At 35.5% G+C, this 16757-nt stretch overlaps 1 protein-coding gene and 1 pseudogene across 2 annotated transcripts in view; one reads left to right on the top strand and one right to left on the bottom strand.

Annotated features, from left to right (window-relative positions):
- Nucleotides 1-1384: 1384 nt before the first annotated feature.
- Nucleotides 1385-1906, top strand: LOC103588455 (annotated as a pseudogene). Its single transcript, XR_550316.1, has one exon. The product of XR_550316.1 is annotated as a glycine cleavage system H protein, mitochondrial-like (transcript).
- Nucleotides 1907-14678: 12772 nt separating this feature from the next.
- KIAA1841 (KIAA1841 ortholog) overlaps nt 14679-16757 on the bottom strand; it is a 60897-nt gene continuing 58818 nt past the window's right edge. Inside the window, exons 17-20 of the mRNA XM_008570138.1 lie at nt 16372-16463; nt 15427-15455; nt 15271-15344; nt 14679-14785 (exon numbers count right to left, since the gene is read on the bottom strand). Of these exons, the coding sequence (XP_008568360.1) occupies nt 14679-14785; nt 15271-15344; nt 15427-15455; nt 16372-16463 (302 nt within the window). The remainder of the gene's footprint in view (nt 14786-15270; nt 15345-15426; nt 15456-16371; nt 16464-16757) is intronic.

Raw genomic sequence — 16757 nt, 5'->3', positions numbered from 1 at the left:
GGGAACTGGTCTCCACATGGGATCCGAACCCTCGGCGGGAGCGCCACTGCGCTCCCAAGTGCTGCACTCTCCAGTGCACCACTGGGCCGGCCCAATATTTTTATCTTTTAAAAAACCAACTTTTGGTTTTATTGATTTTCTCTATTGTTTTTCTATTCTCTAGTTCATTCACTTTCATTCTCATAATAATTTTCTTCCTTCTGCATGCTTTTAATTACTATTCTTTTTCCAGAGTCTTAAGGTGGAAGATAAGGTTATTGATTTGAAATCTTTCTTTAAAAAGAAAATTTCATTGTGTGTATCTGAGGTATAGAACATGATGTTGAGATATATATACACTCGTGTGTATGTATATAAATGGTTACCATAGTGGAACAAATCGACACATCCATTACTTCACATAATTACCCATTTTCCCCCTCTGTGGCAAGAGCAACTATAATCTACTCATTTAGAAAAAATCCTGAATATAATACATTGTTATTAACTATAATCCTCATGTAGTACATTAGATCTCTTGAATTCTTCACCCTACATTCTTCTTTTTCATAGAGGCATTTACAGATATAAAGTTCTTTCTAGGCATGGCTTTTGCTGCATCCAATACATTTTGGTATGTTATGTCTTCATTTTCATTCATCTCAAAATATTTTCTAATTTCCCTCATGATTTCTTTCTTAACCCAGTAGTTGCTTAACAGTATGTTCATTTCCACATATCCTTAGGCTTCCCAAATTTTCTCTTTATTTTTAATTTTGTTCCATTGTGGTTGGAGAACGTATTTTGTATTATTTCTATCCTTTTTAATTTATCAAGGCTTGTTTTATGACTTAGCATGTGGTTATCCTGGAAAATGTTCTATGTGTACTGAAGAATGTATATTCTGCTGTTACTGAATGGAGGGTTCTACAGATATGTTAGGTTTAGTTGATTTATAATGTTGTTCAAGTCATCTATGTTCTTGTTGATCTTCTGTCTTATTGGCCTGTCCTTTATTGGAAGTTTTTTTTGAGGTCTCCAACCATCATTGCTGAATTGTTCATTTCTCCTTTCATTTCTCCTGGTTTATACTTCATGAATTTTGGTGCTCTGGTGTTAAGTTCATATACATTTATAATTGCTATATCTTCCTGATGGATTGACCCTTTTTATCATTATAAAATGTCCCTCTTTATCTTTAGTAGATTTTTTTGTTTTGAAGCCTATTTTATCAGACATTAGTATAGTCACTCCAGCCTTCTTACCGTAGCTGTTTGCATAACACATCTTTTTTACATCCCTTTACTTTTAATCCATTTGTATCTTTGAATCTAAAGTGTGTCTTGGCCCCTGCCAGACCGGATGGACCAGGCGCAGCACAGTGATGCTCCACTCCCCTGCAAACATGGCGCAGTGAGTGGTGCAGAGCATGCGAGCTGAGATCTGAAGCCTGTGCATGTCCTTGGCACCTGCTGCACCCTGCTTGCTGCACCCCTCACAGCTGACAGTGGGCACCCTCTAGATGCTGCACACAGGACCTGCTCTGCTCTCAATGCATAAATGCACAGACAAACATGAATGGATAACAAAAGAAAATGGTATTAGAACAGTGGGAATCAGCAATTTTGCACAGGTAGATTTGGGAGATGTTGTTTACTGTAGTCTGCCTGACGTTGGGACAAAATTAAACAAACACAATGAGGTTGGTGCTTTGGAAAGTGTGAAAGCTGCTAGTGAACTCTATTCTCATCTATCAGGAAAAGTAATTGAAATTAATGAAGCTCTTACAGAAAATCCAGGACTTGTCAACAAATCTTATTATGAAGATGGTTGGCTGATCAAGATGACACTGAGTAACCCTTCAGAACTAGATGAACTAATGAGTGAAGAAGCATATGAAAAATTCGTAAAATCCATTGAGGAGTGAAAATGGAAACCCTAGATAAACTAGTATTAAATAACTAAAAAAATAAATAAAGTGTCTCCTATATACTGCATATAGTTGGGATCTTATTTTCTTATCTAGCCTGACAATCTCTGCCTTTTAATTTGATAATACATTCACATTTAATGTTATTATTGATATAGTTGAGTTTACTTCTGCCAGTCTCTTTTGCTTTCTTTCTTTAAAAAAATTTTTTTAATTTAAACATAATTATACATATTTGTGGAGTACAGAGTTGACCATCAGTATTTGTGTTTAATATCTGATGATCAAGTCGGATTAATTGGCATATTCATCCTCACAAAATGTAAAAACAAAATTTTTTTTGCCACACAACAAGTCTTAATACGTTTAAAAAAGACTAAGATAATAGAATATATATTGTCTGACCACAATAACAGAAGGGAATTTAGAAAATTCACAAATGTGTGGAAATTAAACAACACTCTTCTAATTAAACAATGGGCAAAAAGAAAAGTCACAGGGAAATTAGAGAGTACTTTGAGATAAAAGTCAAAGAGCAACATATCAAAATTTATAGGGTGTAGGGCTCATGCAGTGCTTAGAGCAAATTTTATACTTGAAAACACCTATAATAAAAATAAGAAAAATCTCAAATCAGTAATGTAAACTTCTACCTTAAGAAAATAGAACAAGAAGAGCAAACTAAACCAAAAGCAAATATAAGTAGGAAATAACAAAGATTACAACAGAAATACATGAATTAAAAAACAGAGAAAATCAACAACACCAAAAGCTGATTCTTTGAAAAGATCAACGAAATTTGTAAATCTTTATCTAGACTGACCATGAAAAAGAGAAGACAGAAATTACTAAAATCAGAATTAAAGCAGGGAAATTATTACATTGTCACGATAGTTTTTTGTGGTGGTAAGGTTTAGTTTCTTTCTCTTTCTCATTTGCATTTTTTTTTCTACCTAGGGTTTTATTCTTTCTTGTGCATTCATGGTAGTGATTACTGTTTTCCGGTTTCCAGACGCGGGACTTCCTTGGGGATTTCTTGCAGGGCTGATCCTGTGGTAGTGAACTCCCACAGGTTTTTGTTTTTTTGGTTTTTTGTCTGGAAAATGCACTATTTCTCCCTCATTTCTGAAGGATAGTCTTGCTGGGTGTAGTATTCTTGGATGGCAGGTTTTCTTCTTCTAGTATTTTGAATATATCATCACATTTTCTTCTGTCCTATAGTTTCTTTGAGAAATCTGCTGTTAGTCTGATAGGGGGTCCCTTATAGGTGACTTGATGCTTTTCTCTTGCTTCATTTAAGATTGTCTCTTTGTCTCTGAGCTTTGCCAATTTTACCCTAATGTGTTTTGGAGAGGATATTTTGGGTTGAATCTGATTGGGGATCTTTGAACCTTCTGGATCTGAAGGTCCATGTCTCTCCCTATACCTGGGAAGTTTCCCATTATTATTTCATTGAATAGGTTTTCCATGCCTTTTCCTTCCTCACTCCCTTCTGGAACACCCATGATTTGAATGTTTGTATGCTTAAGGTTGTCTGCTAGCTCTCTTAGATGATCTTCATTTTTAAAAATTTTTTCTTTTTCTTTTTTTTTTGTCTGCCTGGGTTATTATCTTCAAGATCAGAAAACATTTTCTTCTACTTATTCTAGCCTGCTGCTTAAACTACTGATTGCTTTTTATTTTGCTGAGTGAATCTTTCAGTTCCATGAGTTCTGCTACATTCTTTTTCAAGGTATTAAGCTCTGTAAATTTCCTCCTTCATATCCTGGATTTTTTTTTTTTTATCATTTCATTATGTTGTCTAATTGAGTCTTCTTGTATTTCAGTGAGTTTCCTTAAGGTTGTTGCTCAGAATTCCTTTTCAGTCATTTCAAGGTTTTCCTGCTCCATAGGGTCTGGTATTTAAGAATTATTGTATTCTTTTGGTGGTGTCATATCTTCTTGGGTTTTCATATTTCTAGTATCTCTACATTGATGTCTGGTCATCTGGTAGAGCAGTTGCTTTTTCTATTACTGTGGAGTGGGCTTTGAGGAGAGAGATGTCCTCTTCTTTTTCCAGTATCCACTGGTGACTCTCCTTGGGTCAATGCAGTCAAGTCTCTGGCAGGCTGCCTGCACAGTGGTTGTGGCTACTGCTGTGGGATCAAGCTGCTTTTGAGGCAGCTGTGGCTATGGTGGTGGCTGTGGTGGGCCACTCACATAGGAGTGGTATTTTTGATGTGCTCTCTTGCCTGCTTCTATGCAGAGGGAGCTGCCCTCAGCTCCTGCCTAGAACCTTCTGTGCTGCTCTCTTGCCTGCTGCCTGGTGGAGGGCGCTGGCTGCCCTCGGCTCCTGCCTGGGACCCTGGGTGCTGCTCTCCTATCTTTTGCTTTCTATTTATCTCCTGTCTTTTTTGTTCATTTATTCCCCCTTTACTGTTTTCTTTTGCGTTAAGTAAATATTTTCTGATATATCATTTAATTTTTAAGTGATTTTTTTTTACTATGTATTTTTTGAGTTATTGCCTCAGTTGTTCCCCTAGGGCTTACCATATACATCTTATCAAAATCCGCTTCAGATTTATACTAACTTAATTCTAATGATATAGAAACATTACTATATAGTTCCATTATTCCCTGTTCCCTCTTTTTGTGGTATTATTGTTATACATATTACATCTATGTATGTTACAAGCCCAGTAATATATTTTTATAATTATATAACTTCATATACTTTTATGCTTTCTTAAAAAGGTGAAAAAAGAAAATACAGAAAAAATATATTTATAGCTTTTGTAATACTCATATCAGCCTTATTTCCCATTTCGGGTTCCCTTCTTTTGTTCCTGTGGATTCAAGTTACCATTGAAAGTCGGTACTTTAGTCCAATACAGCTTTGCTTCCACCCTACTCCTTTGTGTTGTTATTGGCAAATATATTACATTCCTATGTTATAGGCCCAGTTATAAAGTTATATCCATATTGTTTTTTTTTTTTTTATCTTTTTTCCGTGTCCGGCAACGGATCGCAACCCTCAGTGTTGCCCCTGTCCCGGACCGGGACCGGCAACGGGATCGCAACCCTCGGCGCTGCCCCCGCGCCTCGCTCAGCCAGTGAGCGGGAACCGGTCTGTATGTGGGATCCGAACCCTCGGGCGGGAGCGCCGCCGCGCTTCCCAAGCAGCGCACTATCCAGTGTGCCACCGGGCCGGCCCATATCCATATTGTTTTATTTGATTGCTTTTTAAATTAGTTAAGAAAAGAAGGGAAGAGAAATATGCATTTATGCTATCTCTATCTATGCTTTTTGTATGTGTGTAGATTTGAATTATTGTCTGGAGTTACTTGCTTTCAGCCTGAAGAACTTTCTTTAGTATTTCTTGTGAGGTAGGTCTGCTAATAATGAATTCAGTTAATTTTTATCTGGGGATTTCTTCACTTTGCCTTTTTTTTTTTTTTTTTTTTTTTTTTGGTGGCTGGCCAGTACAAGGATCCAAACCCTTGACCTTGGTGTTACAAGGCTGCACTATAACCAACTGAGCTAACTGGCCAGCCCTTCCCTTCTTTTTTTGAAAGACAATTTTGCTGAATATAGGATTCTTGGTTGACAGATTTTTCTTTTGAGCACTTTGAATATGTTTCTCCCACTGCCTTCTGTGCTCCACTGCTTCTGATAAGTCAGCTGGTGGTCTTATTGGGGTTCTCGTAGGTGATTAATTTTTCTCTTGCTCCTTCAATGCTTTCTCCTTGTCCTTGGCTTTTAGTATTTTTACTACAATATGTGTATTTGTGGATCTCTGCATTTATCCTGTTGGAATTTGTTGAGTTCCTCGGATGTGTAAAGTTTTTCATAAAATTTGGGATTTTTTTAAAGCCACTATTTCTTTGAATATTTTTCCTTTTTGTTTCTCTGTCTCCTCTCCCTTTGGCACTCCCATCTCATTTATATTAATAAGCTAATTGTGTCCCATATTTCTCTGAGACTGTTCATTTTTCTTCATTCTTTTTTGTTTGTGATATTACTTTTATAAAAGAAAATTAGGAGAGGAAAAAAGATGGAAGAAACATAAGAATGGAGAATAATTACATGAAGAATCACTTTGGGGAGCTTGTGAGATGCTCATAATTTCATGGCATCTGCCCCACAACATAAAGTGCTGCAGTTGTTGCTCATTATCCAGGTGTTCATGTTTAATACACTGTGAAGAGAAAAAGGTGGCCATCAAATCAGCTTATTTAAATCTCCATTCTACTCAAAACTTGAGGCTGCCCAGATTTCATCAGAACTCACTTGGGTTCATGTCTACATCAGTAAGCCAGTACACATTTCTATAGGGAGAAACAGACAGACTGGTTTTGAGAGCCCACAACAAAGTGTTTATGCCACAGCCTCTATTTGTTGAGGCTCTAACAGGTGCAGATCAAAATGATGCCAGGCTGAGGGAAGTCCAGATCTCAGAGATACCATACACAAGCATGAACTTCAAGAGGAACATTTCTTGGTACCAGCTGCTCCAATCACTGCCCTAGGTACTGAGGTTGCAGTGGTGATCAAGAAGACCAGGTCTCTGCTCTTGTTGAGCTCACATTCTAGCATGGAAGACAGATTGTGAACCAACAACAAAAAACTCCAGAAAATATCAGAGTAAGAATGTCAGGTATGCATAGACATAAACTATGATGATGTGATAAGAGTCACTTGGGTGGCTATTTTATAATGGGCACACAGGAAAGTCCTCCTCTGAGGAAATGACATCTAAACTAAAACATGAATTATAAGAAAGAGTCTTCTAGACAGTGGGAATAGCTAATGTGAAGGAACTGAAAGGTGAGAATGAGCTTATTTATTGGAGGAACAGGTAGGCTATGACTGGAATGTAGTAAGCAAGAGGGAAAAGGAGGTCTGAGAAACAACCAGTGGCTTGGACATGTAGGATTTTGCAAACCCAAGTTATGGAGGTTGGATTCTATTCTATTCTTAATGATATGCTATCGGAGTGTTAAGTAGAGAAGTGATGTGATCTGATTCACATTTTTAAACCACCATAGTTGCTTTGTGCATAATGAATTATACAGAGGTTGGAGTGAAATCTGGAGAATTACTTAGGAGGCTTTTGTAGCATTTCATGTAAAAGATGTTAATGACTGGAGGTGGGTGATAATGGAGATGGAGAGAAGTGAATGGATGTGTGGGGTATGTATGGGACTTGCTGAGGAACTGGATGTAGGGAGTGAAGAAAGAGAGAAATAAGGAATAATTTCTAATGTGTGCCTTGTGCACTTGGGTGGGCAGTAGTGTCATTTACTGAACTGGAGAAAATGGGCTTGAATAAACAGACAGTTTGAGGGGTATTGGGGAGATTTATCACAAGTTCTGTTTTCATTATGTTAAGTTGGAGATAAGTATTGGACTATCACCACCTCTGGTTTGATAAGAACTGGCCTTGTCATAGACAAACAGTATGAGCCAAATGGCTATATTTTCTCAAGGAAAGATACATCTTGGCAGGAGAGCTGCTATAAGACTATGCTATAGCCTTCACTCACTGTCCTTCACCAAGGCTCTTTGAAAACAGCATAGGTCACTACCACATATTAGAAAACAGTATTCTCTGCCTAGCTCTTTCTACAAATGCCATTTACTCTGCATAAATAAGGTAAGACATTTAATATTATTTTTTAAAAAGCCTCAAATAATGCCATAGCAACCACCAAAGTATTAGGTTCCTCCTTTCTTGGACTACACATAAACACACACACACACACACCCACCCACCCGTCTTGGCAAATGAAGTTATAGGAAGAGGAATATCAAACTCTCATCTTAAAGAATTTAAAGCTACCTTCCAAATAGTAATATAACAATGCAACAGTAATAATAGTTAATATTTATGAAGGACTTACTATAAGCCAGAAAATACTGCACTAATTGTTTTAGATTTATTAACTCATTTAATCACACCAACAATCCTATAAGGGTGGTGATACTATCCCTGTATCATTTTCCTAAATAGATCAGCTTTAAGTAGGAGTGGGAGAGTTGGCCATTAGAATTGGACTGGCTAGGTATCCCAATGCCTTCTTCCAGGGAGATGTGAAAGTTGCTCAATGAATACCTAAAGGTTGGCTAAAGAATTAATGCATTAATGAATTAAGAATTAAAGAATTAGCTCAATGAATAGCTAAAGGTTGGCTAAAGAATTAAGACGAGAGGAATTTTTTATTTTTTATTTTTTGGCAGCTGGCCGGTATGGGGATCTGAACCCTTGGCCTTGGTGTTATAACACTGTGCTCTAACCAACTGGATTAGCTCAATGAATAGCTAAAGGTTGGCTAAAGAATTAAGACGAGAGGAATTTTTTATTTTATTTTTTTTGGCAGCTGGCCGGTATGGGGATCTGAACCCTTGGCCTTGGTGTTATAACACTGTGCTCTAACCAACTGAGCTAACTGGGTAGCCTACAGTAGTCTTTTTATTTTTATATTAAAATTTGTGGCAGGACTATTCACAATAGCCAAGATATAGATATCAACCCAAGTTTCCATCAACAGATGAATGGATAAAGAAAATGTGGTATATATACACAGAGAAATACTAATTCAGCCATAAAAAAGAATGGAATCCTGTCATTTGCAGTAACGTGGATGAGCTTGGAGGACATTATGCTAAGTGAAGTAAGTCAGGTACAGAAAAAGAAATACCACATGTTCTTACTCATGTGGAAGCTAAGAAAGTTGAGCACATGGAAGGAGAGAGTAGGATGGCAGTTACCAGAGGCTGGAAAGCATAGTGGGGTGGAGGGATGGTGAGAGGTTGGTTAATGGATAAAACATTTCAGCTAGATAGGAGGAATACTATCTAGTGTTCTACGGCACTGTAGGGTGACTATAATTAATTTATTGTATAGTTTTAATTAGATAGAAGAGAGGATTTTGAATGTTCTAAACACAAAGAAATGATAAATGTTTGAAGTAATGGAAAAAAAGATCAGTGGTTGCCAAGGTTTCAGGGGATGAGGGAGGGGGGAAGAGAGGGAGGATTGAATAGGTGCAGCACAGAGGATTTATAGGGCAGTAAAATTATTCTGTTATAGTATGATACTATAATGGTGAATACATGACATTATGCATTTGACAAAACCTATAGAACTGTATAACATAAAGAAGGAACCCTAATATAAAACTGAGTTAATAATATATCAATATTGGTTCATAATTATAACAAATGTATCACACTAAAGTAACATGTTACCAATAGGAGAGGGCTGGCTGGTTAGCTCAGTTGGATAAAGTACAGTGTTATAAAACCAAGGCCAAGGGTTTGGATCCCTGTACCAACGAGCTAACCCCACAAAAAAGAAGACTGTGTGGGAGAGGGGGCTCTTGAAACAGAGGGTTTGAACTATCTGTCCTTTCTGCTCAATTTGCTCAATTTCTCTGTAAACCTAAAACTGCTATAAAAATGAAGTTTACTACATAGAAAATAAATAAATAAAATTTGCCTTTAGCAGATAAGCATGACAGACCTTCAGCCTCAGCTTCCAAAACAATTAGCACATCTCACAATACCTGACTGAGCATTCTGAAGGAAAATAACAAAATATTGCAATTGTGTGGAATCAGCACTGTCACCAAATCATCTTTTCTGCAGTATATTATCACTTACATATTTTGCTGAATCTTTACCAGGATAACCTCATTTAAAATATCTTTAAAAGATGCTACTGTGATTTTTGGGTGTTGATTTTGTATCCTGTAACATTACTGAATTCATTTATCAGCTCTAAGAGTTTTGAACTAGCAGAAAAAGAAATCAAGAAAGCAAACCAATTAACAACAGACAAAAAAAAAAAAAAAAAAAAAAAAGAAATCCAGGAATAAATTTAACCAAGGAGATGAAAGATCTCTACAGTGAAAACTACAAATCACTGCTGAAAAAAATTAAAGAGGATACCAAAAGATGGAAGGACATTCTTTGTTCATGGATTGGAAGAATCAATGTAGTGAAAATGTCCAACTACCCAGAGCCATCTAAGGATTCAATGCAATCCCTATCAAAATACTAATGACATTCTTCACAGACATAGAAAAAAGAAACCTAACATCCATGTGGAACAAGAAAAGACCCCAAATAGCCAAAGCAATATTGAGCAAAAAAATAAAATAAAGCCAAAGGCATTGCATTTCCTGACTTCAAATTATATTACAAAGCTATAGAAACCAAAATAGCATGGTACTGGCATAAAAACAGACACTTGGACCGATGCAACAGAATAGAGAATCCAGAAATCAACCCATGTATTTACAGCCAACTGATCTTTGAGAAGGGCATCAAGAACATATAATGGGGAAAGGAGAGCCTCTTCAATAAATGGTTCTGGGAAAACTGGATATGTGTATGTTGACGAATGAAACTAGATCTGTACTTCTCACCATATACCAAAATCAACTCAAAATGGATTAAAGACTTAAATATGAGACCTGAAACTTTAAAACTCCTTGAATAAAACAGATGAAATACTCCAGGCTGTAAGGCTGGGCAAAGACTTTATGAATACGACTCCAAAGCACAGACAGCAACAGAAAAAATAAATAAATGGGGTTATATCAAACTAAAAAGCTTCTGCACAGCAAAGGAGACAATCAACAGAGTGAAAAGACAACCTACAGAAGAGGAGATATTTGCAAACTATAAATCTGACAAGGGATTAATATCCAGAATATACAAGGAACTCAAACAACAGTAAAAAACCAAATAATCCAATTAAAAAATAGGCAAAGTAGCTGAATAGACATCTATCAAAGGAGGACATACAAATGGCCAACAGGTACATGAGAAAATGCTCAACATCACTAATCATCAGGGAAATGCAAATCAAAACCACTCTGAGATATCATCTCACCCCAGTTAAACTGGCTATTATCAAAAAGACAGAGAATGACAAATGCTGGCAAGGATGCGGAGAAAGGGGAACACTTCTGCGCTTTGGTGGTACTGTAAATTAGTACAGCCATTATGGAGACAGTATGGAGGTTCCTTAAACAGCTACAGATAGAATTACCATACGATCTAGCAACCCCACTACTGGGTATATATCCAAAGGAATGAAAATCATCACATTGAAGGGATACCTGCACTCCCATGTTTACTACAGCTCTATTTACAATAGCCAGGCTATGGAACCAATCCACTCAGGACCTTCAGATTATAAGACTGACGTGCTACCTACAGCACTAAGGAGGCAACTTGGAACCAATCTAAATGTCCATCAACGGATGACTAGATAAAAAAAGTGTGGTATATATACACAAAGGAATACTACTTGCCATAAAAAACAATGAAATTCTGCCATTTGCAGCAACATGGATGAACCTGGAGAAAACTGTATGAAGTGAAACAACCCAGGTGCAGAAAGAGAAATACAGCATGTCCTCATTCCTTGCTCATAAGTGGGAGCTGAATTAGTAAACAAACAAACAGAAAGAGAGAGAGAAACAACAATCACAATAATATGTTGAACTTTTAGAAGGAGAGAACAGAACTGTGGTTACTAGATGTGGAAAGGGAGAAAGGGAGAAAGCTGGGGAGGGGAAATAATGAGAAATTAATGAGAAATTGTTTAACGGACACAATGTTTATGTATTGTAATGACGAATAAGCAAACTATCCTTATTTGACCATCACATATTGTACACAACTACTGATAGTCGATTTTGTACACTACAAATATGTATAATCAATTATGCTTCAATAAAAAAGAAAAAAAAATCTTAAAACTTGAAAATTTCACCTTGTAATTTTTCATGAAAACCTGTGGAATCTAGAGCAAATCCAGACTTTTTCTGAGAAGATGAAATGATTCAGATCAAGGGATTTTCCAAACAACTTTTGTCATTAACGTTTATTTCAATTCAAGAAATGTGAATTCAGAATTAATGTAAACTAAAACCTCAACGTATCTGACAAAAGAAATGCTATTAGGAGTTTGAGTAAAATGTTTGTGGTACCTGTGCTATGGTTACAGACAGACATTAACAAAACAAAAAGCACATTCTGAAGATAATCAAAATCCAATAAGTTCTGGTTTGTAAAAATCAATTCAGTGGTACAGTCCCCTCAGGGGAGAAGCAGTACACCCTTTTACCATCAGTTAAAAATCAAAAGAGCATATTTTCTCTTCTAGTTGTGACCATCACAGCATTGTTTACATATACAAACCCAAATCCTTCTACCAGACATTATAATAAACTACAATAAGATTCTAGTATTCAAAAGGGCTTACGTATCACGTACATGGGTACTTCCAAAAGTTCGTGGAAAAATAGAATTGAAAAATAATAATGAATCTTTCATTGAACTGTTTGAAGTACCCTTGTACTACAAAACATTTTCTTCTGAAAATAAAAATGATTTACCTATTTCCAAAGTATCAAACAATTAAAACAAATAGAAACTGGAACAAAATTTCCAAACACAAGTTCAAAAACCTTGGCAAAGCCATATATATAATATCAAATAACATCTAGTTTCATTTATCAACTAAAACACTCACTTTAAAAATAATAATTTCTGTACGTGTAAACTGAGTGTAACACTTCAACATTTCAATAAAAATTGCTGTTCTGTCACACATTATCAAAGTCTGTTCTCTGAATAATTTGAAGAAATTTCAAATATAAGGCAAATAAAGACTAAAAATAGAAACAGTACACTCTAAAATTTTTTCAGAGACTTACACATAAATAATTTCCAAACACACAATTTATTTTATATGATTATGGTTTGGAACAAATTTTCCCTGAGCATTCTTTCTGCCTGGTTAGAAAAATTAAAACATGATGTATAAAATAGAATTTTATTTTGATTTTTCTTGAATATAAACAATTTTTCACCCATCTAATGCATCTGGGAATGTTTTGGACATCTCTGAAGTAAGTAACACTCATAACTGTTTTAAGGGCTACTTGAATGGCTGTAGAAATATGGTTGGCTTTTAGAGCCCTGAGAACTGTGTGGGATGTGTCTTATACAACTGAAATGATTTATTATCCTAAAACTATCAATGGTTATTTTAACAAATTCAGAATGGCACTAGCTTCACAGAGGGAAGAGGCAATAACCAGTAACTCTAGCTCAGATGACCAATAGATAAACATTAAAAACTGAAAGAAAAAAACGTTGGATTAACATTGTACTTTCCATGGAATAATGCTGGAAAAAAAAATTAACCCTTCGGCCCAACACAGTATTGAAATAACTCACCCTGAAACTTTATTTAATGTAGTCTTGAGATCTGTCACTCATTAATATCCATGCAAACTTAAAACTGGCATCATTGGGAATTCCATCAGACAAATTGAAGTTCTCAATGCTATTCCCAAGATTTACAGCCCAAAAGACATTCTACAATCAGTGCACATGCACAGTAACACTAGCAGTTGTGTTCTCCTAATTTTTTAAAGTCTTAAAAAAAAACTTAGCTGCTTGATACTTTAGGCCTCTTCTCTTTTCAAATAAATAAAGGATAACAAATACTAGGAGTCTTAACTATGCAATTTGTAAATAATTGCTTTCTACAAAGCCTAAAATCATACTAAAAGAAAATTAGATATAAGAAGTTTCATGTGTACAATTAGATTTTCATAAAACCTAATTATATTCTCTTAGCATTATGATTTATGTGGCTTGCAAGAATAACAAGCAATTTAAAACACTTAGAAGTCATCATTCTGAAGATCTTCAAGAAGTGAGTGATTTCAGATGTCCACGAGTGTGCTTTCTGTCTTTTTAGTTATATTTTAAGATGCTTTATGCAGGACGCCCTTGACCAAAACGACTTTTAGACCTAGATTTTTTTAAACAGAAAAGAAGGTCAGAGTTGCTTTTAAAACAATAAGAAGTTGCTGCTGTTTTAGATTGTTTGCTTGACCACGTCAAAGTTTAATGAATTTTCACGTCTATTTTCATAGTCTATTTTCTAAAATCCTTGGGAGTGAGATGCATTTGGGAATTCAGATTTTTTTTGAAAGACAGAATTATATATATATATATGTGTGTGTGTGTATATATATATATGCACTGTAGCAGTGCGCCACCGGGCCGGCCCCTACACATATCTTCTCATAATTCATGTCTTGTCTTTTCATTCTTTTAGTGGTATTTTTCAAAAAGAAGAACTTTTAAATTTTGATGAAGTCCAATTTGTCCATTTCTTCTTTTATGGATCATGCTTTTGGTGTTGTAGCTGAGAAATATTTGCTTAACCTAAAGTCATAAAGATTTTCTCCTATGTTTTCCTTTAGAAGTTTTATAGAAAAGTAAAATTTTAAATAAAAGAATTAGGAAAAGAGTTATAGTGTATACATAATACCAATACTAATGGCAATACATAATGTTATAACTAATATGTAATTCTAGTAAGATATAGGTATTTCTAGTCATCATTTTCAGCAAGATAACATCTGATTTTAGAGATGACATCTAAGCACCATATCCAGAGTTGATCAAAATCAGCACTTTCAGAAAGTGACCCTTTGGATAGTCAGCATTTGGTCAACAATGCAGAGTTAACCTACTGTTGTTGTGTACATCACAGTTTCAGTGATGATGTACTTTATTATGTATGTTACAGAGGAACCTATGGAGGAAAAGGAGGTGGAAAACTTTTATGTGAATGAACTGGGTAACTGACACAGAATGTCAAAACATCTAAATTACTCTGTTAAAATTCTGCCTAAAAAATCTTTATACTTCTCATGCTGAAAATAAAAGTAGGAAGGCACATTTTGCACTAGTATGCAATTCTTACTTCTTTTACTTCCTTTGACTTGATTCGGTCCAGATCACCCAATCTCATTTTTATTAGGTGCCCTGTAATTTCAGACATCCGCCGCTGATCTGAAGGTAAAAAATAGTAAACCTTACTTTTCATGACGGTGATTTTTAACTTCTATTTCTTAAAAAAGACAGTAATCATCAAAGTTTATGAAAACATCTTTCAATATTATTTTACAGACACATACATCTATTTATCTGTGAAGAATTTAAGGCAGCAGGTGGTAAAATGACTCGTACATGGACAATTATGCTGCACTTTTTATTACTATACACCAGTCTGAAACATATTCAAGTCACCTTTACAGTGAAAGTAATGGGCAAAAGTTAGTCCAAGAAACCTCAAAACCACAGATGCATAAAATAATACATTATGCACTAGGATTGTCTAGTAATCAAACTGGTTGGCGCCTAAAGGAATGTGCCAATTTGGGGCCTTATTTCAGCTGGAACCTTTAAAGCTATTAAGTATACTTCATAAAATGAAAGATATTCCTATCATTGCTATTTATGCCCAGTTTGTACATTACTCAAATAATAAAATTTACCATCTTCTCTTTGTGCATCCTGGTTGAATCTCAAGGATCTTGTGGCATCCCACTTATTCTTCTGCATACTCACACTATTGAAAAAAATCGAAAAAATATCAGCATTGATGTTGCTTAAAGAGTGGACATCAGATTGGATTAAGGAACAATACTCACATGAAAGGAGACACATCTCTAGAAGCTGACTAAAAAAAAAAAAGACGTAGACAATTAAGGCCCAATTAGGACATATTTACTGATTAGTGTTATAGTTAATACTAAAAAGAGTTTATATTTACTAAATAAAAGACACTGCACCAACAGCATTATAACTGCTATTTCATTTAAACCTCGCAACAATCATGAGAGACAAGCCCTACTATTATCTCCATAATAAAATAGGTTCGGAGAAGCTAAGAAACTTCTTCAAAGATAGACAGACCTAGAATTTGAACCCAGCTTATTTGCTTACCTTGGATCCCCAGCAATTAACCCGTTTGTGTGCCTGTGGTACTTAACACAAAGATGAATGTACAACCCCTCCAATGTAACTGTTGGATCTTATCTCAGTCTTTGCCTATTCCTACCTGGCTTTTTACCCATTCCTTCAAAGGCATGAAGAAGTAAGAATTATTTTAAAAGGTCATAAGATATAATTTATTTTTAATTTAAAAAGTCTATTTATTTTTCAAATAATATTGGTTCAAAATTCAAAAGGTACAAATAGCACATACATTAAAAAGTCTCAATTCTGTCCCTCATACATTTAGTTCCCTTCCTTAGAGGCAACCAATCTTATCTATTTTTTTATGTAGCTTTCAAGAGATATTTTATGCATATACAAGGAAGCTCATATATATATATATTTTCCCCATCTAATGTACACAAACGGTAGCATACTATGCCACTATATACAGTGTTCAGCACCTTCGTTTTTTGATTTGTCAGTATATCTGAGATATTTAATCTCTCAGTCTACAAAAAACTTCTTCATTCAGTTTTACACTGCCAGAGTTTCAGTGTGGTATTCATTACTCTTCTCTTTTGGATTTTTTGTGGCTATGCTTGCTTGCTTATTTTTCCATATGAATTTTAGGATAACAATAGATAATTTAGAATTACCTTCTCCAATGCCTTTTCTTTCTTCTGAGCACAGGGTGAAGACGTCTGCTTTTTTGGTTGCTTAGTGAACTTTTTTGGCTTCTCCTTTTTCCCTAATAATGACAGGTCAGTGTTACGAGCTTTCGCCCCATGTACCACTCCAATACACTTGCTACATCTAAACAATAAAACCATTAAAAAACCAACATTGTTTTAAGAAAACTAACAAATTACCTCTGAATAAAAAGCAAATACATATACGAGGGTACTTCAAAAAGTTTGTGGAAAAATAGAATTGAAACATTATACAAATCATTCCATGAACTTTTTGTTTTTAAAAGAAGACTGGGGGGCCGGCCCGGTGGTGCACTGGAGAGTGCGCCGCTTGGGAGCGCAGCGGCGCTCCC

Source organism: Galeopterus variegatus, unplaced genomic scaffold (assembly GCF_000696425.1).
Source record: "Galeopterus variegatus unplaced genomic scaffold, G_variegatus-3.0.2 Scaffold574, whole genome shotgun sequence".
Classification (NCBI taxonomy): Eukaryota; Metazoa; Chordata; class Mammalia; order Dermoptera; family Cynocephalidae; genus Galeopterus; species Galeopterus variegatus.
This window is presented reverse-complemented; position numbering and strand designations above follow the sequence as displayed.